This window comes from Megascapheus bottae, chromosome 3 (genome assembly GCF_031878675.1).
Source record: "Megascapheus bottae isolate mThoBot1 chromosome 3, mThoBot2.hap1, whole genome shotgun sequence".
NCBI classification, from domain to species: Eukaryota; Metazoa; Chordata; class Mammalia; order Rodentia; family Geomyidae; genus Megascapheus; species Megascapheus bottae.
In genome coordinates this window covers 46,936,040-46,955,511 of record NC_143511.1, presented here as the reverse complement: position 1 = coordinate 46,955,511, position 19,472 = coordinate 46,936,040, and the positions used below count along the sequence as shown (strand labels likewise).

At 33.0% G+C, this 19,472-nt stretch overlaps 1 protein-coding gene across 1 annotated transcript in view; it reads right to left on the bottom strand.

Moving 5' to 3' along the window:
• The window catches only part of Cntln (centlein), a 197,786-nt gene that overhangs the window by 72,581 nt on the left and 105,733 nt on the right, over window positions 1-19,472 (bottom strand). Inside the window, exons 14-15 of the mRNA XM_090330032.1 lie at window positions 9,760-9,851; window positions 1,629-2,158 (exon numbers count right to left, since the gene is read on the bottom strand). Of these exons, the coding sequence (XP_090186158.1) occupies window positions 1,629-2,158; window positions 9,760-9,851 (622 nt within the window). The remainder of the gene's footprint in view (window positions 1-1,628; window positions 2,159-9,759; window positions 9,852-19,472) is intronic.

Genomic DNA, 19,472 nt, shown 5'->3' with positions numbered 1-19,472 from the left:
AATCATTTAAAATACTGGTTCTTAAATTTATCTGACCAAGCTATTAAAATTATATGTTTTTTGCACTTTTGCCTGTCTTTCTGTGTAAATTACTAACATTTTTTTAAAACATCCTTACATATCTTGCATGATAATAAATTATAAAACCCTCATTCCTACCTTGTGTGGTAGTAGATCTTAAGACTCTCACTCCATTAGAGGTCTCCTCAATACTAAAGAGAGAGAATGCTGAGAAGATGGGCAAAAAAAATTGAACAGGCTCTGATAAACCCCTTTAGGTCTCTTTCTCTCTCTTTAAGATATTGATCGTATCCTTTTTGTCTAAGCATATTTCTTTGCAACTACTCATTCTTCAGTAAATCTAAGCATAAATATGGACTATATAGTCTATGAGTACTCAATCTGAATTTTCCTCTGCCTTGTAAAAGTTTGATTAAATAAATCAGATTGTCTTTTGTTACAAGGACACTAGCCATGGTCTTTATGAGGATGATAATAAAAATTACATTCTTCAAACTCTATATAAGTTGGTAAACTCTTGTTTTAAGATAATCTTTTAGTTCTGTCTCTGATTAAGAAAATTATTCATCATCTTCCCAAATCTAATAAAGAACCACTGCTAAAACCTAAAACCAAAACAGAAAATTAGAGAAAAGAAAAGGAAATATATTCTATTACAAAACAAAGTATGGTTTAAAATTTTATGAAAAATATTTTGTTAGCAATTGTGGCAATACTGAACTTCTCTACTACCTAAGAATAAAAGAAGATGTCTTATTATATATCTTTGTGCTTTAAGTGTGCATATGAATGTATAGCTAGGGGTAAGAGTATGGATTTTTTTATTCTCCTGTTGCTATTCATTAGGGTTAAATAATTTATTTTTTATTGTAATTAGTAAAAGGGTTACATGATATTTTCCAGATAGAAGGTGCATTAATTCACATACATTGATACCCTTTCACATGTCTTGGTACCCATTACCCTCCCCCCCGATTAAATAATTTAAAACTAGGAATCTACATAACTCTAAGGAAGTAATTTTTAACTACTATTCAATTAAAGTTAGTACAATGAGTTTGCATAATATATACATGAAATAATCAGTGAAGATGGTTCTTAATTTAAAGGATGTTAAACAGCTTGTAGACATCTGGTAACAAGCTGAAATGGGTCATTCAAAATTTATCTAACTAAATTAAGGGGGGAAAATGTTTCCCCTCCCAGGTTGGCATGTCACAAGATAACTAAACTGACTTAGTAGGCTTGCCTGGGAATCCTTTGCTGTCAGTGGTGAATATGCAAAGGGCCAGCAAATTAAATCAACCTGCCAAACTGTCAATTTCAAGCCTCATGACTGCATGAAAATAGCATCACTGGAAGAAATCAAGCATTGCCTTCTTTTAGGCTTCTTGGCACCTATTCAAATACTCATGCAGTAGTGGCTAATTTTGCATGCAAATTTCAGTCAATAAGCTCAGAACAAGACCTCCCAAGATATTTCAAAGAATCTGACAGTATTTTTTCTGAATACCAAATCGACAGTAGTTGAAATTCAATCTCCATTTGCCAGTGCTTTACATATGCACAGTGTCCCCACCACAGAGCTAAGTTAATGAGAGCCTTACCTGCTTTCACTCATATCCTCCCAGCCGTCCTTGTTGAAGTTCTCAAATATATTGCTCATAACCTTGATGGAGTGATTGAGAACCGTGTGTTGACGACCCACTGAGCACTTTTTCTTTGCCGCTTTAAATTTAACCTTGGTAGTGGTTGTCTTATAATCACACTGTCCAGATCTGACTTCCATAGTAGTCATTTCAGATTTAGCTCCATCTGTTGCATTGTGAGATTTCTCCTCTGGATTCAACAGCTCTTCATTTCTCAACACATTAGCTTCTGCCACTTGTTTCCTTAGAGAAGTGACTTCACTCTCCAGCTCATTGATTTTTACTTGAAGTTCAGTTTTGTCTTTTTCTACATCTTTACTCCCCTTTAGTAGCGATTCTAGCTCTTTTTCTCTACTTTCTGCATCTTCTTGATGTTGTTTTAAGTGGGATTTCAGGAAATCATTTTCTTTCATTAATTTTTTATTCCCTTCTTTTAATTTTCTTGACCTTTTCTCAAAAGATTTTAGCCGATTTTCCAACTCAATGACCTAAACAAAGAGTTCAATTAACACTTTTAAAATCCAAGACCATTATCTTCTGCATTTTTATTATCATTTTTAACTGATGAAAAATAACACTTAGTACAAGGACAAAGACAACTAAAGTACTTAATTTCTAACTAATTCTAAGGTGTTATACATGAATACATTCAAAAGTGCAATAATGCATCTGGTGAATAAAGGACAGATGGTAAAAGAAGTTAAAAATTCTTCACAAAGTGACACAGAACTAAGTATATTAATAAACCCAGTTCTAATGGCTTGGTTATACATTTTACTTATTCTATAAAATTTTTAAATGAATAACAACTGAAAAAAATCTAAGAAAGGAACATAAGAAAACTATTAGTAAATAACATTTTTCCTCAATAATTATAGGAATAAGCAATGAGTAAATATAAATAACCAACAGCAGTTACTTTTTTTCTATAATTAGAAAAATATAACTGTAGAAGTCTTGTGGCCCTTATTTTGTATATACTAAAAATTTTTACCAAAAATAAACTATGATAATTTAAAATTATAAGTATTTTCTGATGTATATAAGGTAAAATTTTCCCATTTATTTCAATGAGTATTGCTCATGTTATACAACAAAGGCTATGTACCATACACTTCTTGACATTAAATATTTTTTAAATGTTAGGAAGTTGAAGCTAAAAAATGTATACATTTACATATTGAAAACTGATAAGTGATAAGATCTAGGATAAAAGTCTGAATATCATCAATAAAAGAATAATTCTAATTCATGAGCACAAAAACTTCATAGAAATATTGATTTAGACATAGAGCTTGGAAAATAACATGTGTTACTTTTGTAAAGAAATATTTTCTTTGTATAATTCATGGTTTCACAAACATAATCCCTCTTAATCATTTTCTCCCCAAATTAGGAAAACAAAACCATTAATTATTTTTATAGAAAGATGCAAATTTAAATAAAAATAAAAAACAAAGTACAAAAATCCCTTGGGATTCTGAAAATTGAAGTATAAATAGATGGCAGTTTTTCAGGCTTCAGATTAGAATTCATCTTCAAGATATTATGTCTCTGCTACTATTCCACAAAGAAGGGCTACTCAAAAAATTAATAAATAATTGGAAGTCAAGGAAGTGGAGGTATAGTTCAAGTGATAGAGAGCTTGAGCAAAAAGCAAAGTAAGAACCCCCCCCAAAAAAAGGAAGTCAAGAAAAAATTTGAGGTAAACAAAAAATCTAAACTCCATGGATTCCTATTTACTTTAAAATAAAATTCTGCAAAGAAAAAATTTATTCTCATCCCATTCTCTCTGTGTATATATACGTAAATATATTTAGTTATAGTACATTTAAGAGCCTAATGGGAAAAGGTCATTAATTTCATATAGTAACATTCCAGAAATATACAAGATAAAATTGCATTTTTTAATTTTTTTTATTTTTTGCCAGTCCTGGGGCTTGCACTCAGGGCCTGAGCACTGTCCTTGGACTTTCTCAAGGCTAGAGCTCTACCACTTGAGCCTCGCACCATTTCTGGCTTTTTTCTACATTTGTGGTACCAAGGAATTGAACCCGGGTCTTCAGGCATGCTAGGCAAGCACTCTACCACTAGGCCAAACTCCTGGCCCTTAAAATTGTATTTCTGACACTTTCCAGTGTACTGAACTTTACTATGGTGGGGACATAAGTCATGTACTTTTTTTCATTTATCTATGCATCTAGAACCCCTATTTTTTTGAGTTAACAAGCCTTATTTAATTAAATGGTCATTTCTCTGTCTTGACTACCTTATTCTGGGACCAACACAATATGAAGAATTTCATCTAATTTTACTTACTTCTACTCCTCAGAATACCTATTTATTATTGGATATATGTGCCTATGGAACCTACTCTTGACCTAATGAGGGATATGAAAAACATTGCTACCCACTGATTATAGAATTCTGTGTATTTCTCTGTGTGAGATTCTCTGGCTCTTTCTCAATTCAAATATTTTAATGAAAAGCTGATTGATGTGACTAAAAATATTAGCCATGAAAGCAAACAAGCTTAAAATAAATTCAAATATATTTTTTAACTTCTTGTGAATTATCTACCTCCAACTTATATTATAGCCTTTTAGCAACTTACCTGTAGAATAATGAATATTAACTCTCTGTATTCTTATTTTCTGTGAATGGATCTATAAAACTTTATACTATCCATAAACATATTTGAAAAAAATCATGATAAGATTTCAAGTAAAGTAAATAAAGTAGGCTGTATTTTTATATACCTGTTGTTGGGGGGGGGTTGCCAGTTGTGGGGCTTGAACTCAGGGCTTGAGCACTGTCTTTGGACTTTTCTCAAGGCTAGAGCTCTACCCTTGTGCCACAGCACCACTTCCAGCTTTTATCTATATATGCGGTGCAGAAGAATCGAACCCAGGTTTTTGTGCGTGCCAGGAAAGCACTCTACCACTAGGCCAAACTCCTGGCCCTATATACATATTTTGTGCAAGAAAATAACTGGATTTAAAAAATATTAGTATTTGTGGCGTAAAAATATGAGTAAGATGTAGTGTGGTTCATGGGAAATACAATTTTGAGTCAGTTATATCTCATTTTCACCTCTGATTACTTTATAGACAATAAGATATGTAACCTGTTTTATCTATACTTTTCTCATTGGTGAATGTGACTAATAAAAGCTGTTAAAGAGACAAAGCTTATTTAGTATAAAACATGTTTACAAATAAATCTTGGCAGTCAGTAAGTGCTAACAAATTTATCATCATCATTATCATTAGTTGTTTTATTATTACTTTTAGCAAGTACCTAAGAAAATTACTTGAAGAACTAAAATATAATTACTCTTGTTAAATATACTGAAATATCCATTAAAACTATTTTATTAAGATGTAAAGTAAAATTTTGTAAGTAAAGAAACATTCTGGTTTTAGATTTCAATACTAGAAACTAGCATATTCGTTCATTTAGTCATTGTTCATTTAGTCATTTGTTCATTTAGTCATATTTGTTCATTTAGTCATTGACTAAACTGTATTTAAGTTTGTAGGTAAATCCTGAAATGTTTAAATATTGGTGCTTAGAACACAATACCTCCAAGTATTGTGTTTGGGTATGTTGAGTACTTAGCATTGTAAGGAAGGGAATCGTCTGCCCTTAAGACTCCTCTTACCACTTCCTTTCCCAATGTGAGTGATAGAAAGAAGAACTTTTCCTTTCCAAGGCAGGTTACTTGTTACCAAAACCAAGCCATAATTCCTAGCATGTCCACTTGCTCTTATTTTTTTGCCCTTGAAAAAATCTTCATTCTAAGACTGGGTACAGGGGTTTTTTACCTGTAATCCAAGCTACTCAAGAGAAGGAAGAATTTGGCACAGGTGGCTCATGATTATAATACTACCTTCTTAGGATGCTAAAACCTGGAAATGTCTGTTGGAACCATCCTGGAGAGAAATCCCTCAGACCAATCTTCAATTAAACAGAAAAAATAAAAATAGAAAAGACTGGAAATGTAGTTCTAGTGGCAGAGGGTCAGTCATGAGCAAAAAAGTCAACTGAGAGTGATGCCTTGTGTTCTGGCAGGTGAGAAAGCAGAGAGAGGGAAGAGATAGAGACCGAGAGAAAGAAGACAGACAGACAGACAGACAGACAGACTAAAAAAGAGAGACAAAAAGAAGACAGAGAGGAGAGGAAGAGGAAGTCAGGAAGGAAGATACAGAAAGACAGAGACAAAGACAAAATCACAAAGAGAGTGAGAGAGACACAGACAGATGAAGACGGGGAAAGACAGAGGTTCACAGTTCAATACTAGTCCTGCAAAAAAGTTAGTGAAGACCCTAGTGTCGTATTACTCAATAAGCTAAGTATGGTTAAACACAATCTAATCCCAGGCATGTATGTGGCCTTAGTTAAGAGACATAGTGTCTATGGCCACTCAATTAAAAGCAAAAAGATTTGTATGAACAAAGTGGAAAAGAGATTACTTATAGCCCTGAGTAAAAATTCCATTACCTCAAAAAAGAAAAGAAGGAAGGAAAGGTGGGAGAGAAGGAGGAAAGAAATCCTTCTAGACACTGGTTTTGCTCCATGCAAGAATAAAAGAAAAAATGCTACACAACAAGGCTACCAAGAATATGAGTAAACAGGTCTTCATGGTTTCTCTGTAGGTATATTTCATCTTATACTTTGACACAGCTATCCTTGATTCACAATATCTTAAAAAAAACATAAAACTTAACGGTTTCCTGTTTTTTTGGTATTGAAGCCTCAAGTATCATGTCAAACTTTATGTAAATTTAGTATGCTTTTTCTCTTTTTAACCTTTTTGTTATCGTAGAAGCATTAGACATTACTCCTATGATAGGGCAGGAGAAACCTCACATTTTTGTGCTCCTAAACCAACTAAAATGTTTTTAATGTCTGTTGATTGCTTTATGAAAATTTAAGATTAGAACATTTTATGTTTATGTTTTAAAAAGACATAACAAAACATACTACTTCTATACATTTTGAACAGATAAAATTAATAGCACTTATTATTGATACAAGTCAGTAGAAAAACAGCCAATTATGTAATTTTGGCTTGGAGAACTTTGCAAACAGCTGGAAAAACTGATAAACTAAAACCTACTTTATATGCAGGCAGGAGACTACAAAAGAATAAGAAAGCTGGGTGCTGGTGGTCAATGATACAATTAATCATAGATACTCAGGGGGATGATATCTAAGGATTGAGATTCCAAACTAGCCCAGGCAGGAAAATCCATTGAGATTTTTTAACCACCAAAGAGTTATAAGTGGAATTATGGATCAAGTAGCAGAGGGTTAACCTTGAGGAAAAAGGTCAGGGACATTGCCCAGAACCTTGAGTTCAAGCCTAGGTTCCAGCACAAAAAAAGAAAAATAGAGGAAAAGAATAAAGAAGTAAAAAGGACAAAAGAATGAGGAAATAAGAACAGGTCAGTAAATTTTTGGTATCATAACCTTATAGGAAACAGAAAAGAGATCTACCAATCAGAAAGTCACCTTTAAGGACTCCATTTTAAGATCTGTTATAAGGAAGACAGTCAACATGGTAGAGTTGGCAGAACTGTCACCTTTCCCATGGCCTGTCTCTTTTCATTTTATATTCCTTTTCTAATAAACTCTCTATGGTTATGTATTGCCTGAATTATTCTCTTGCTAGATGCAAGGATGAAGGCTGCTTATTTGCCTTAAACTTTGGTAACATACTTGGCAACTGGTCAGGAAATTAGGGATTAACTGTTTTTCCTGACATGGACTCATCAAATGAATACATTATTAAAGAATTCAAAGTATACATTTAAAAACTGTTAACTTGATTTTTTAAAAAAAGTCTGAAATACTGCCAAAGGCATTTGATTCATGGGGTTTAGACCAGTTTAAAGAAAGCATTCTTTCAGTACTATTTAATATCTAAAATAATGTTTCAAGACATATTGAATGATTACTAATCTTTCAAGTTGAAATAAAAGATCAAACATTGCTAAGTGTGTATATTAGTTTGCTAGGATTTCTGTGACAAAATATAAAGAGTGCATGGCTAACAGTTATGATATCATACATAATACATGCTATCATAATTTTGATTTGCAGAAGCTCTCTAATTTATGTGTCATCTGAGCACTGGTTTCTTTAGAGGCCTGATCCACTGCCATATAAATGGCAACCTTTTGCCTGTGCCACATGGTCTATTTCTGAATTCTTACTTTCCTTATTTCCTTTACTTATAAGGACTCTAGCATCTCGAAATTAGAGTCTATGCTAACAAACTCATCTTAATTACTTCTTTACTATCGCTAGACACAGTAGATACAGAAAGCTAACAAATCTCAGGTGATGTAATTCAGCCAATAATGATGTGAAGTCTTAATGCATTCTTTTAAACTAATTTACGAATACATTACATTTCTAACATAACATTTTCTTGTTACCACCGTTTGGTGAGATAAAGGAGTTACTTAGGTTTGAACACAGGGATGCCTACTTTTAAGGACCATACATAATCACTTGAACCTGATCATTTCAGTTCTATTTATTGGTTATTTTAAAGACACAGTCTCTCAAGCTAACTCCCCACTCCCCACCCACACATACACTGGCCTCCAACAGTATTCTTCTGCTCTTAGTCTCCGGAGTAATTAAGCTTACAGGCACAAGCCATAACTGCCCAGCTAATTACTACTTTTAAAATCCTTTTGAATGAGTTTAATGTACATCTTTTAAGAATAGGGCATTCAACCACGAGGATTAAACTTTTTGTAATAGAATGCAAATATGACATAAGGTCTAATGAAAATAATTCCTGTTTGTTTTCTAGACCTTGAAATGGATTTTCAGATCCATTATGTTGGCATTAATTTACTGTAGTGAGAGTAAAATCTTACATTGCTTTAGGTTTTCTACTGGGCAATAAATGGTTTATTCTGGATCCGTATAAACAAAAATTATACAAAACCTGACAAAAATATCATTTAAAACAAAGTTTACAAGCTAATCATAAGCATCATGACATCCTAGTATTACTTAGAGTATTTCACTCTTTTATTTTACCTTAAAATAATAAATGTGAATGTTTCTTTTTTGCTATCAATTTAACTTGCTTGATATGTACCACTTACTAATACAGATGGGTGGCAGCTTGTAACCTGACCATATAGCAAGGGTTAGGAAACCATACCATATTCTATAAATGACAAAATTTCCTAAGTCAATTCACAGATGCAGAAATACATATATAAATAGTTACAATAGTAGAGATTTATGTGTGTGTATATTTCCAACTATAAGTACTAATATTTTATTTCAAAACATAACCAATTACAGGAAGATGAGTTATAAGATTAAACTAACTAAAGATTTTCTTTATAACAATACCAAAAGCTGTTAATATAATTGAGTCTACTTCATTGAGCTCAACAGCAATATATTTTCATGCAAAACTGTAAGTGTAAAGTTTAAAGGTAAATGTCAAGATTTTTTTTCCAGTATCTCCTCACTACTGTCTCTGAAATGTTAAAATTTCAAAACAGCATTTTACTATTAATGATAAGCATAATGATATTTTATATTAACATTCTTAATAAAATATAGGTATACAAAATATAATTGTATGAATTTTTATCTAATAAGACAAATATATTTCCAAATATAAAATTACAAATGTCTTACTATGTACTATGGTAGTGCTATAATTATTACTCTGTTCCAAAATTGTCTATCTGTATGTATTCTGCAGTGTAGCAGTTTTATGACCCATTTTCAATTTAAACTGCCCAGTTATAAATAATAAGCACACAGTTTAAATTTTTTAAGTTCTATTATGTTCATTTTTCATCATTTCATCTCTGAAAATGTTTTTAAACTATGTCAACCGAAGCTCAAGTGTTTACACATTTATATCACTAACATTGATTTTTTTTTACTCCATTATGGCAAGCCAATGATTTTGAATTATGAATTTAAATTAAGAAACAACATAAAGTTTAAGTTCATGAGCTCTCAATTTAAAATATAATCCTTTATGTTAAAAGTCAGATTTAACTTGCTTAGCTCAATATCTTAAAGATTAGACTACCTTCTGTAATGTCTGCTCCGACATTTCTTTTCCATTCTTCTCTGGAGGACTCTTCTTGACCTCATCATCTTCAAGGTATCTATATAGTTGTTCTGGCAGAGAATAAATAACATATTATGGTACTTTGTACACTGCTTAAACACTGTTTGGCCTATCATTTCGATGTAAAGATTTTTGTATTTTTTCAATTATGAATAATCTAGTCTATTTTCTTTTGTGTGCCTTGCCAGGAACTAAATGGTTACCTTTTACAAGATTTTCAGTCACATAATTATGTATCTTTGTAGAGTCACATTTTTTTTCTGCAATGTTAAGATTTTCAAAAGTATAATAGATCTACAGGTTAACAATACTTTGCTTTTATTCCCATTTTCGTTCTTTTGTAGACTGTTCCTCCTTTGCCTTAAAAGCGAAATTCATTGCCTTTTTATCTATACAGTCACTACTAGTTTTGTTCTCAAATCTTCTTCCCTGCCAGGAGGATCAGAGCGATAGTGGAACAAAGCAAACAGTAACAGAATTAAGATGTACTGAAACTGTACCCGCACCATTCCATCACCACCACCAAAATCTTTTGTTCAAGTCAAAGACCGTGTACATGGCAAGGTAAACCATTTTTAAAAAATCAAATTTTAAGAAAAATTGTCATTTCATAACCAGTAAAATCCTAAGTATCTGGGTGAAGTGACCACAAATCATTCCAACACTAGCCATGTGACTACCATAACTTTATTTTCAGTGAATAAAAAAATTACAAGAATAAAGGGGAAACTCATAAAAATTTCTATTAGTTTCTGTTTGCCCATGAAAATTTAAATTTAATAAAATACACATACACACATACACACACACACATATATATAACATTTCTTACCAGAAAATTTGGTGACAACTTAATATGTTCATATTGTTCTTAAAAAAAAGAAAGAAAAAAGAAAACTAAAAGGATATGTATCTGTGTTAGCTTGAGATAATTTTACTTTAAAGTACATCTAACTGCTGTAAATCAGTGTAAAACTTTGATTTATTAACAAAGAAAAAAGAAAACAATATTATTCTCTGTAGAATAGAAATCCTCTCGGTATAAACAGTGACTAACAAGTTTGTTAGAGTGAATTAGGCATTTCTTTTGTCTTTGAAACATGACATACCCAATTAAAACTTCTGTACTCATGAAATAAATGGAACACTATCTTAAGGATAATAAAAGCTAGAATAGGTAGAATTTGCCAACTAGGGAATAAGTACCTTTAGCTTGATAATCATCTATCAGTTCCCAAGTTTCTTTTTCTAGTCCCTTAACACCATGGTGCTGAATTCATTTACAACACTCTTCAAGCAATATAGAAATAATATGCAAATACAATCCATCTGTTCTAGTCATTTAAATATCTCCTATAGTCCTGAGTGAAATATTTATTCTTAAAACTAAGATAATAGTTCCATATTCAAAGAGCAGAAAGTGCTAACAATAGCTCAAAATTGTAATACAGAAATGCTAAATATTAACTTTTTTTGCATTTTTTATTGTAATTAGTAAAAGGGTTACATGATATTTGCCAGATAGAAGGTGCATTAATTCACATACATTGATACCCTTTCACATGTCTTGGTACCCATTTCCCTCCCCCCCCCCCTCGCCCCCCACCCGTCTTGGTTTTTCCCCCTTCCCTATCAAATTTCAAATATCCAAATACGAGTAAATTCAATATATCAGATAACAAAGTGATATATTATACCAATATGAGATAACCAAGGGACAGCAAAGGAGATGAGAGACAACATAGTACATTAAGGACAACAATTATTCATTATATGGCTTTTGTTTCAATATCCTGGAGGTCCTTTCAATTAGCTTCACATTCTATTTAAATTCATTTAGTTGTTGCTCTTTTGTTGGGCATGTGCAAAGTCCACTGGTAAACTGGTTACACAATCTTATCTGTAGTTGTTCCACTATAGTATTTCCCACTTTTACCAGCTTTATAAAGAATATTTAAGCAGATTAGCTTAGGACAAGTAAAGAGATAAAGAACTACACCTAATTTTTCATACTCTTAGCCTTCAAGAATCTCATGATTTGGGACATAAGAAAAGAGGGCCTAGTTAGAAATCTATGCTTCTATTTGTTTCACATGATGGATATACAGGTAAATTCTTTATTTTACAGATTTTTAATATATTAAGTATTAAATGTATTAGTTTAAATTTCCATAAAAGTTTACTGATTCATTCTTAAGAGTTTCTTCTTCCTGAATTTTTCTTTTCTTCTTTGGGCCGAACACAGAGGCCTCACATTTCTTTGGCTTGTATGCTCAACTGATACTTCTCTATCACAACTACCATGCTATCCCTATTTTTTGATGCTTAATTGGACATAGAATCTCTTGGATTCTTTTGCCCATGCTGGCACTGAGTCTTCATTCTTCAGGTCTCAGCCATCTGAGTAGCGAAGAATATAGGAATGACTCACCAGAGACAGCTTCCATTTTAAATTTAAATTTTTCTCATTCTTATTTAATCTTCTCCTGAATTTCTATATTGTTCCTTTCCTTTTAATCCCCTTTCCTTAGAATAGGAGTGAAGGGACTTCAACTACTCCCTTCAAAGAATGGTCTTTAAGTCTGCTGAAATAAACTAATTATGGAAAATTAACAGGAAAAAGGTATAAAGACTGGGAGCCTAGCCTAGCAGTCGAATGCTTGCCTAGCATGCACAAAGCCCTGGGTCTGATTCATAGGTACCACATACACCTAAAAAGCCGGAAGTGGTGCTGTGGCTCAAGTAGTAGAGTGCTAGCCTTGAGAAAGCCCAAGGACAGTGTCCAGACCCTGATTTCAAGCCCCAGGACCGAAAAAAGAAAAGAGGTATACACATTTAAAAAACACAACTAAAAGAAGGGCCATATTATCAAAAACTCTAACTCTTCCCAGGGAAAAGGATAATGGAAGATGATGTAGGCAATTTTGTAAGAGTAGTAAATGATTTGTTTGTGGGATAACTGAATAATCCTGAAGAACACATAAAAGTATGGGATGGAGATGAGGGATTATCTATGCAGATAGTCTCTATTGGTAGTCCTTAGATGAAATGATAGTCTTTAGTGAGAAAACATGGTAAACTTTTAGGATTCTATGAGTTAATTTTCTGTGGTTTTTAGAATGACACTAAGACAACTTCATTTCCTTTAGAATAATTTCTTCAGTCAGAAAACTTTGCATAGATACTCTGCTTAATACTAATGGCAAAGGTAGAAAGACTTTGATTGTAAGGTAGCTTCTGGGGCAGAGGTTAACTGGTAACCATATAAAACTACCAACTTAAAATTTAGCTTATATATTTTTTAACTAACCCCTGATATGATGACTAGAACTGCCATCATTTGCTCTTTGATGAAGCTCAAAACAATTTTCCTTAGTCTGGGTCTAACAACTCCCTAGCAGCCACCAGGCACTCTTTCCCAAATGCTCTCTTATACACAGGCCTCAAAGTTTTGCTATTAGCTTACTACATAACTTAACTGAATAATATCTTCTCTGACACAAGGACTAGTGAAAGAGACTTATGATTCCAAACTCCATTGAAGAGCACCGATTTCATTCAGATGCATTTGGCCTCCCTGAGTTATGGACATCAATGTTTTTGTTTAGTTTTGGTCTTGCCACACAGGTCAGGCTGGAGTTCAACTCATCATCTTCCTGTCTCAACCTCAGTTCTGGAATTACAGGTATGCTGCAAAACAGTTAGAATTTTCTGGTTCTTAATATGATGCTTCTTGTACAAACTTCCTCAAACTTCTGTGAATATATCACTTCATAAAGTTAAAAAAGAGGAAGTGGAGCTGTGGCTCAAGAGGTAGGGCAGTAGCCTTGAGCTGAAGAGCTCAGGGACAGCCTCTAGGCTCAGAGTTCAAGCCCCATGACCCACAACAAAGAGCATAAAGTTAAAAAAGAACAATAGGATTGGATGTTGGTGCCTCACAACTTTAAGTGACTCAAGAAGGTGAGATCTAAGGATTAAAGTTCCAAGTGAGAATGGGCAGAAATCTGTGAGGCTCTTATCTCCTGTTATCTAACAAAAAACCTGGAAATGGTGCTGTGGATGTAGTGGTTTAATGATAGTCTTGAGCAAAAAGCCCAAAAACAGCACCCAGACCCTAAGTTCTAGCCACAGGACTGGCTTAACAAAAAAAATTAAACACAAAACCCAAACAACAACAACAACAACAAAGGTAATAGGTACCTTTTTTTGTATGAGCAGTTACCTAAGGAATATTTCTATTTTTATTTCACTTCTACAAAAAGCAGAATATGTCATACTCAATATGAAGACAGTGTATTAGAAAAATCAAATAAAGAAAAACGCAAAGACCTATGAACATAATATGCTTGATTTCTGACATACCATTTAAAAACTAAACCTGTGAATTGAGGCAAGCAATAGACACAGAAACACATTCAATAAAATAATAGCAGGGTAGTGGAGGGAAGGAAGGAAGGAAGGAAGGAAGGAAGGAAGGAAGGAAGGAAGGAAGGAAGGAAGGAAGGAAGGAAGGAAGGAAGGAAGGGGGAAAGGGAAGAAGGGGAAAGGGAAGAAGGGAAGGAGGGAGGGAGAAAGGGAGAGAGGAAGAAAGGAATCCTAAAGTTCCTGTATTCATCTGAAAATCATGAAGAGGCCAAGGGGCTAAAACAATTATGAGCAAAAAAGAAATACTAGAAGTTTGAATTGAATAAAATACTCAACAAATAGTTTCAAGGAAATTGGATATACACATGCAGAAATTTAATCCTTATCTCTAACCAATGACAAAAATCACTGCACAATGGATTAAAGAGCTTAATGAAAAGTTAGAAATATTGCAATTGCTGAGGGAAAACACCTCAAGATACAGGCACATTGTGCAATTGCTCAGGATATAAGAAGAAGTACTACCATGAGATTCCATTAAATTAAAATGCTTCTACACAGTAATTTGATGACAGTATTTTATCAATATCATTTATCAATGTCATAATGAAACTCCTTTGTATAATTAAACTATATCAATATAATATACTAATAAAGAAACTAAGAAATATACATAATTAAAATTAAAGAATTGGTAACAAAAAGCATTGAGATTAACTTAATATATAATAAAAAAGTTTTAAAATTGCAAAGAGGTACATGTGCAAAATAGTCTAACATACCTAATATATCCCCAAATTATAGTGTAAAAATATTTACAAAAATGTTTAGCACCCAGTAAGATTTTTATTGATAAAAATGTTTTCCAGAAAAAGTGATAGACAAAAAAGGTTATTTGAAGAAATATGCTCTTTATAATTGTAAATATTATGATGAAACAATAAATCTTCAGGTATGCAGTGAGCAAAACTAAGTCCCATCCAAAGCAATGATATGGAGAGGTAATTGTAAAGTAACACACTGCTACATGACACATGTCCTCAGCAACCCTGCATTTATTGTAAAAGAAGAGAGCTCTAGTAAGTTCTGACATAAAAGATTATGACCTTCCCAAATGGTACCCAGCATTTATTTCTTAAATGTAAACATGGCCATGATATATTCATAACATCTAGCCTCTTATAAGCATGGGTGTTTTGAGTATGTCCAATTATAATATGCTCATTCTTAATCTTTTTACTTACTTTCAATAATATTTTGTATCTGATAAACTACTTTCAATTGTTATTTTCAATTTAATTGCTTTCAATATAATACTTTCTAATGTATCTAACAAAAATTACAATTAAATCAAAATTAAAATAAAATCTAAAATGAAAAAAATAGTTCAAAACTATGAGCAATGAATCCATACTATACAGAAACATGACATAGAGCTCCCCTATGACCCAGAAATTCCACCCCTTCTTGGCTCTTTACCCAAATGCCCATTAACAAGGAAATAGTAAAGCCACTAACACATTGCAGCACTATTTTCCATCGCAAAGATATGGAACCAACCCAGATGCCCCTCAGTAGATGATTGGATCAGGAAAATATGGTATTTATACACAATGGAATTCTATGCTGCCAACAGCAAGAATGACATTGCCCCATTTGTAAGGAAATAGAAAGACTTGGAAAAAAATCATATTAAGTGAAGTAAGCCAGACCCATTTGTAATAATTAGTACACACCTAGGACTCTCCTAGCAGAGGATTACAATAGCGCAAGACCTAGATTCATAGGTCATATAGGATGAGACTAAATGAAAAGATCTCTAGGATATGGAAACAAGAGATTTATCTTGTGTGATTGTTGTTCTGAATTTACTATGTTATTTCTCTTCTCTTTTGTTGACCTTTGGTCAATCTCGTGTTGTTACTGTATCTGACTGTGTTACCTGGTATGTAAATTTGATTATTTGAAAGAGGAAAGTGAAGGGAAGAAAACAAGATGATTGGAAGGAGGCGAGGGGAAGAAAATGGGGGAAAAAACATGAGAAGGGGCATCAATCATGAGAAGTAATACACCTACTATCTGGCCAATGTAACTATAATCCCTCTCTATACATTACAATAAAAATAGAAAATAAAAAAAATATCTCTTGAATTAATGACATTGTGGTAAGCCTTGGGACTTGTGATTAAGGCTGTTGTGATAGCCTTGGGACTCAGTAGTGAGTGAGGACTCAATTTAGCCTCTGATACTATCAAAAAAAAGAAGGATCCAAGACAAAAGTGATTGATCCAGTTTCTAAAAAATAATAACATAACATAAAAGCACCAGCTATGCACATTGTTAAATACAAGGAAACATACTAGTAACAACAACTTAAAGGTACCTAAGTTTTAAATGATGGCCTCAAAAGGCATGTGCAGGAAGTGAGCATTTATTATCTGTAGAAGGATAAAGTTGCATTGAGAAAATTTAAGCTAATTACTGAAGATGTTCAGGAGAAAAATTTCTCGCCTAACTTCCACGAAATGCATCTTATCTTTAGTAAAGTATGTTGCATTGCCAAAAAAATAGCATAATTGACGCTCTGGCTGAAGGCCAACCTTTCCAGTGACAACTGCTTTGCCTATTTGTGTTAGTTTTCTCAAAAAGATACAAGAGTTACACAAGACCTCTTGTGCTTGGCACCAACAGAGCATGAAAGAATGATTTGAAATTCAATTCAAATTACATGGAAAAAAACAATAAATTGATCCTAGACAACACTGGAAAAGACGTAAGAACTGTATGTCAGTCTATCTTCTTCAGGGTGTCTTCATTAGTAATATAAAAATGTTGAGGAAGGCTAAATTTAAATCAAGCAAACTAATGGCACTTCATTCATTGTAAAAGGCACTAATTAAGGAATAGATACTAGAGATAAGACCCTGCTAATGATGAATGCATGATGGCTATGAATCTTAGAATTGTTTAAATTTGATTTTGTTTATAGTGAGAAAAAAACCTGTGAAAATATGATTTTGTAACAAGTAATGGTTTTGATTGTTTGTTTCTTGGTACTGGGCTTGAACACAGACTTCCTGCTTGCTTGCTTGCTCACTATGCTGGCATTATAACACTTAAGCCACAACCTCAGGATAGATTTTGCAATCTATTTTGATGATGGAGTTTCACAAACTTTTCTAAATACTGTAGCTATCAGTTTCAACCAACCAGATCAAAGCTTTCTGAACAGCTGTGATTACAGGCATGAGTGTGCCCTGCTAATGATTTTGAACCAAAAGGAAAAATGTCACACTAGAAGAAACAGAGAAGAGTCAGGCAAGAGTAGGAAATAAAATGGGGTGGGAGGGGGAATGAGAGGGAGGAAAAGAGCAGTGTTTCAGGAGCTGATAAAAGAATACGATGTTAGTATGATGATAGTTAAAGGTTTAAAATTCAAGTGTTCAAATATTGGCTCTGACAAATTATTCATGACCTATGGAAGACCTACTAAACAAAAGTAATTATATATTTTTTAAAAAGCCAGAAGAGATATAGGTGAGTAGTAATTTGTAGGTATTAACTGTCAGCAACTAAAAACAACAGTGATAATAATTATGCTGTAGCAAGTTAAATAAAAAAATCCTATCACATAAACATTTTTTCCTAAAGAGGTAATGAGTTGTAAACATACCTATCCTCATGTTTAACAAATAATAAACTTTCAGTTGGAACAGTGAAACATTCCCTATTGATGATCAATTTTAGGATACTGGTTACACATTTGAAATTTTCTTTTTATTGTAATGGTGATGTACAGAAGAGTTATGGTTACATAGATGAGGTAACAGAGTGTATTTCTTTTTGAACAGCATTACCTCTTTACTCTTTCTCCCTCCCAACATACCTCCTTAGTGTCATTTTGAATTAGTTCACCTTTTCTCCCACCATTTCTGTGCTCACCTTTTCCTTCCCCAAAACAGATAAACTTACATATAAGACAAAAAGTATAGAAATAAAAAACAGAGGCAACAGGGGAAAAACAAAACACAAAAAGTTAAATAAAAAACCCTCTAATTTCCATTTCTTAGAGTTCATTTTGATAAACATCATTTTCCATGATCATAATCATATGCACATATATTTTCATTTATTTGGAAATATAGAAATAAATCTTTCAAAAGCTTTAAATTTTAAATGAAAATATGAATGATTAATAATGTTAACTATATCACTATAAAACAAATATAATAAAGTTTTACCAATGAACAATAGAAATTGCTATCATTTGCCCTTATTAAATATCTTTCAAAATTATTTATAATTTTAGAAATTAGGAAGCATTAATAATACAAGTGTTTCATTGTGAGAATTCTGCATATGTGCATAGCATACTGCAAGCAAGTTGCAACCTCTATTATGTAATCTGAATTACTCACCCTCTTCCTCCTCTTTTTCAGAGTATTTGGTTTGTTTTATTATATACTCCCTTCTTACTCCCTCTTTTTGATGACAATACCTTAATAGCTCCCCTTTTCTGTATGTGCTAGTACTGGGCTTGAACTTAGGGCCTATGGGCTTTTCTGATCAAGCTGGGACTCTGCCATTTGAGCTACAGCTCTGCTTCTAGATTTTAGGTGGTTACTTAGATATGAGTCTTACAGTTGGGTACCAGTGGCTCACACCTGTAATCCTAGCTACTCAGGAAGCAGAGATATGAGGATCACGGTTTAAAGGCAGGCTGGGCACGAAATCTGTGACACTCCTATCTCCAATTAACCACTAGAAAACTGGAAGTGGCGCTATGGACCAAATGGTAGAGCACTATCCTTGAGCTAAAGCACTCAGGGACAGTGCCCATGCCCAAGCTCCACGACTGACCAAAAAAAAAAAAATACAGTTACATTTCTTTTTGAGCTTGGCCTATTTCACTCAATGCAATCATCTTTACTTCTATCCATTCTTCAAAAAATGGTATCATTTCATTCTTCTTCATGGCAAATAAAACTCTATTGTGTATGTGTAACCATATCTTCTTTATTTGTTAGCTCTTACGCACTTACTTTAGTTTCATAGCTTGACTATTATGAAAATAGTGAATAGTGCTGCAGTAAGCATGGGAATATAGATATGTTTCTTGAATGATGAATATACTTCTTTAAATATATTTCCAAGAGTGGTATAACAGAGTCAGAAAATAGTACTGTCTTCAGTACTTTGTTTTGAAGGTCTGGCATTTAAACTCAAGAATTAACACTTGGTAGGCAAGAGCTCTACTGTCTGAATTACATACCTTACACTTTTTGCATCTTTGACTTTAAACAGGG